The 3,821-nt window shown below is 47.7% G+C and overlaps 1 protein-coding gene across 1 annotated transcript in view; it reads left to right on the top strand.

Annotated features, from left to right (window-relative positions):
- Nucleotides 1–899: 899 nt before the first annotated feature.
- Nucleotides 900–3,821, top strand: part of LOC308154559 (single-strand DNA endonuclease ASTE1-like) — a gene marked incomplete at both ends in the record, with an annotated part of 5,527 nt that continues 2,605 nt past the window's right edge. The window contains 3 exons of the mRNA XM_080527701.1: nucleotides 900–1,137; nucleotides 1,663–1,929; nucleotides 3,256–3,821. The exon at nucleotides 3,256–3,821 is cut by the window's right edge and continues 522 nt beyond it. Coding sequence (XP_080383827.1) covers nucleotides 900–1,137; nucleotides 1,663–1,929; nucleotides 3,256–3,821 — 1,071 coding nt within the window. The remainder of the gene's footprint in view (nucleotides 1,138–1,662; nucleotides 1,930–3,255) is intronic.

Below are 3,821 nucleotides of genomic sequence, written 5' to 3'. Positions count from 1 at the left end.
TCGACCCTTCATGTTCGACTCTTCATGTTCGACCCTCCATGTTCGACCCTCCATGTTCGACCCTCCATGTTCTTCATGTTCGACTCTTCATGTTCGACCCTTCATGTACGACCCTTCATGTCCTTCATGTTCGACCCTTCATGTTCGACCCTTCATGTTCGACCCTTCATGTTCGACTCTTCATGTTCGACCCTTCATGTTCCTTCATGTTCGACCCTTCATGTACGACCCTTCATGTTCGACCCTCCATGTTCGACCCTTCATGTCCTTCATGTTCGACCCTTCATGTCCTTCATGTTCGACCCTTCATGTTCTTCATGTTCGACCCTCCATGTTCGACCCTTCATGTTCGACCCTTCATGTTCGACTCTTCATGTTCGACCCTTCATGTTCGACCCTTCATGTTCGACTCTTCATGTTCGACCCTTCATGTTCGACCCTTCATGTTCTTCATGTTCGACCCTTCATGTTCGACCCTTCATGTTCGACCCTTCATGTTCGACCCTTCATGTCCTTCATGTTCGACCCTTCATGTTCGACCCTTCATGTTCGACCCTTCATGTTCGACCCTCCGTGTTCCTCCATGTACGACCCTCCATGTTCGACCCTTCATGGGATTTTTAAAAACGTTTTCAAGATAGGATCATTGCAACGGTCGGTCTAGTCGTTCTGAAAAATGGTAGTGACACCTAGTGTTGAAACTAAGAAGTCCAATGCACAGACAGTGCAATTTATTTTTATAGACTATTTTCTAATGGGCCATATTCCATTTTATTTAAAAAATGCGCAGTTGGCCCACAGGTCGTAGTTTGGCCACCACTAGTCTACAGTGAAGGCAACATGGAGGTTGTAAGAAATGTTTTCTAATATCTCTCTCCCAGGTTGTCTGCTGTTCTAGCATGGGGGTGCACGGTCTGACCAGCTACGTGGAGGGGGACCGCTCCTTCTTCCAGGACCTGAGGCTCAGGGACCGTCGGCTGGTGGTGGACGGCTGTAGCCTGTTCTTCAGGCTGTATTTTAACCACGGTCTGGAGCAGCAGCATGGGGGGGACTACGACATGTTCGCTAACCTGCTCTCTCAGTTCCTCTCTGCCCTGGCAGCCTGCGACATACAGCCCTACGTGGTGCTGGACGGAGGTACGTCCAGGTCCTATGTATGGTCTATGTATGTCTATGTATGTCTATGTGTGGTCTATGTATGTCTACCAAGGTTTTATTCAAGGCTTATGTATCTTGTTGATGTCTTATGTCATGTCCTAGCCAACAGCCTAGGTTTTTTTCGTCACAGATTTTGGCTCTGATGTGATTTCAGTGTTTGTGTTGGTTAGAGCTGAAATAAACGGGCATAGTCCTACCTGCCTTGTAGAATACCAAGACAAATCCCCATCAACCTAGAATCACTCACCAAGAATGTCAATATGTGTTTGTGAGGCATAGACTCCAGGGGGGTATTACATCAATATCGAAATCAGGAAAATCCAGGGTTATCCAAGTCTTTTAAGTTGCTTGTTGTTTCTGTGTTTTCTGTTTTTCCCATATTGTCAGCGTCTTTGAGCCCCAGAAAAGCGCTTTATTATAAACACAATGAATTATTATTATTAAGTCTTGTGAGACTTGTGAGATTTTCCTTTATTTATTTATTGTTTTGTTTATGTTTTTGAGGGATGGACCCCAGCAACAAGAAGTTTGCCACTGTGAGGCAGCGCCTGCAGAGTAAGATCAAAGAGGCGGACTCTCTCTCCCATGGTCGGCGCGCCTGTGTCCTCCCCCTCCTCACACGGGATGTTTTCATTCAGGTCCTCTCCCAGCACGGCGTGCCGCTGGTCCAGTGTCCCGTCGAGGCGGACTGGGAGATTGCCTGTCTGGCCAGTCAGTGGCGCTGCCCTATTCTGACCAATGACAGCGACTTCTTCATCTTTGACCTCCCAGGTAGGGCGACCCGCATACAGACCTAGAAGCATCAGATGTGCACAATTCCAAACTTGGGAGATGATTGCGTCATCAAAACCTGACTTGCGTTTATTTATATGAAAATGTGCGGAAAATACAGATAAAATACAGCTAAAACACAGCTAAATTCACTATCACACTTTCACGGTCGGTTTTGCTTAACGATGTTGTTGGCGAGCCAAAGATAGTTCACTCTGTCATTACTAGAACAGCCATGAGGGGTCATTTGTGAGTAAAGAAAAATGTTATTTTTGTACTCGATCAAATTTCATGACTTTTCCTAGATATGTGCGTTCTACCACCCAGTATCCTTACATTTTCTAAATCACATCAGGATAAGATAGTATGAAGATATTTTGCAGTTTTTCTGTGTAGGAAGCAGGCTAATATACAAGCGGCCAACTAGTGGTCGTTGTGTGTAAATAGCAGCTTGAGCATTGTAAAGAGGGGCTCTTTTAGTAGTTACTTTTAGCTGTTCTAGTGTTAAGTTGCCTTGAAATGTTGATATAGTGGCGCCGCCAAATTCACAGCGTGGCGCAGCGCGACTCTTACATTATTTGCGGGGAGAACCCTGATCGACAGGGTTCCCACCGGTCCATGAAAGTTTGTGAATTTGAGAAAAAAAATCAAGGCCTTAAAGGTTTTTGAAAATAGACATGGGTCATTGAAAGTGCTTGAATTCCCCACTCTCTCTATATATTTTTTTATATATATATTTAAAAAAAAAATTTTTACGTAATTATAGTAGATAAGTCTCTGTATTCCTTAACTTAACACAGTAACTTATATATCACAATATATTGTTTTGCTCTGCTGTGGTAGAAGGCAAGTATTCAAGCCTCTACATTCAATTCTACATCTTTTTAATTGTTGTCTGTGAGCGGAGAGTTCCTATTATATAAATTCTCATCTAGAACTGTCTCAAACTTTGCCGTGTTGAATTTGAGGGAATTGAGTCTTGAAAGTCCTTGAAAAGTGCTTGAATGAGATGTTTCAGAAGGTGTGGGAACCCTGGATAGATGTTTCAGAAGGTGTGGGAACCCTGGATAGATGTTTCAGAAGGTGTGGGAACGCTGGATAGATCACTAGGTTCTTCAGGAAGTAAACTTCCAAATGGAACGCGTGTGTGCGTGCGATGGACTGGAGCTCCTGGTCTCATCTCTCATCTTTTCCTTATTTATTATTATTTAGGATTTTCACACACACACACACACACTCACACACACTCACACACACACACACACACACACACACACACGCGATAACAAAAGGAATCTTCATCTTCTTCATCTTCTCTCCTCCTAGGGGGTTACCTGCCGTTCAGTTCCTTCCACTGGCAACACCTTCGCGGGAAACCGGGAAACCAGTACATCCACACCCGCTGCTACACGGTGGCTGGTCTGTGTCAGCGGTTCGGGGGCATGAACCAGCAGCTGCTGCCTCTGTGTGCCGTGCTGGCGGGCAACGACTACGGCACGCCCAAGGGCACCGCCACCCTCCTCTCCATGCTGGACCGGACCTGCCCAGGGGGGAGGGGCAGGGGCGGTGGAGGGGGAGGGGGAGGGAAGAGTCCGCCCTCCCGCATAGAGGGTCTCCTCCTCTGGCTCTCCTCCTTCCCTGGACCAGAGGAGGCGCTGGCGGAGGTGGGGAGGATGATGGGAGGAGGAGGAGGAGGAGGAGAGAACAGTCTCTGTTCCCTCCTGCGGGCGGGCATGCAGGACTACCACCTCGCCCCTCAGAGCTCTCTGGTTGGCTGGTTCTCTGGAGGCTCCACGGCGGCACCGGAGGGGGGGCAGACGGCCGTTCCCAGCCCGCTGCCGGAGTGCCTGTCCTGGGCCCTGGGGCGGGGGGCTCTGGCCCCTCTGGTCCTG

Source organism: Nansenia antarctica (genome assembly GCF_963989245.1).
Source record: "Nansenia antarctica genome assembly, chromosome: 3".
In the NCBI taxonomy this organism is placed as follows: Eukaryota; Metazoa; Chordata; class Actinopteri; order Argentiniformes; family Microstomatidae; genus Nansenia; species Nansenia antarctica.
Note: the sequence above shows the minus strand (reverse complement) of the source record. Positions and strands in the feature narration are given on the sequence as shown.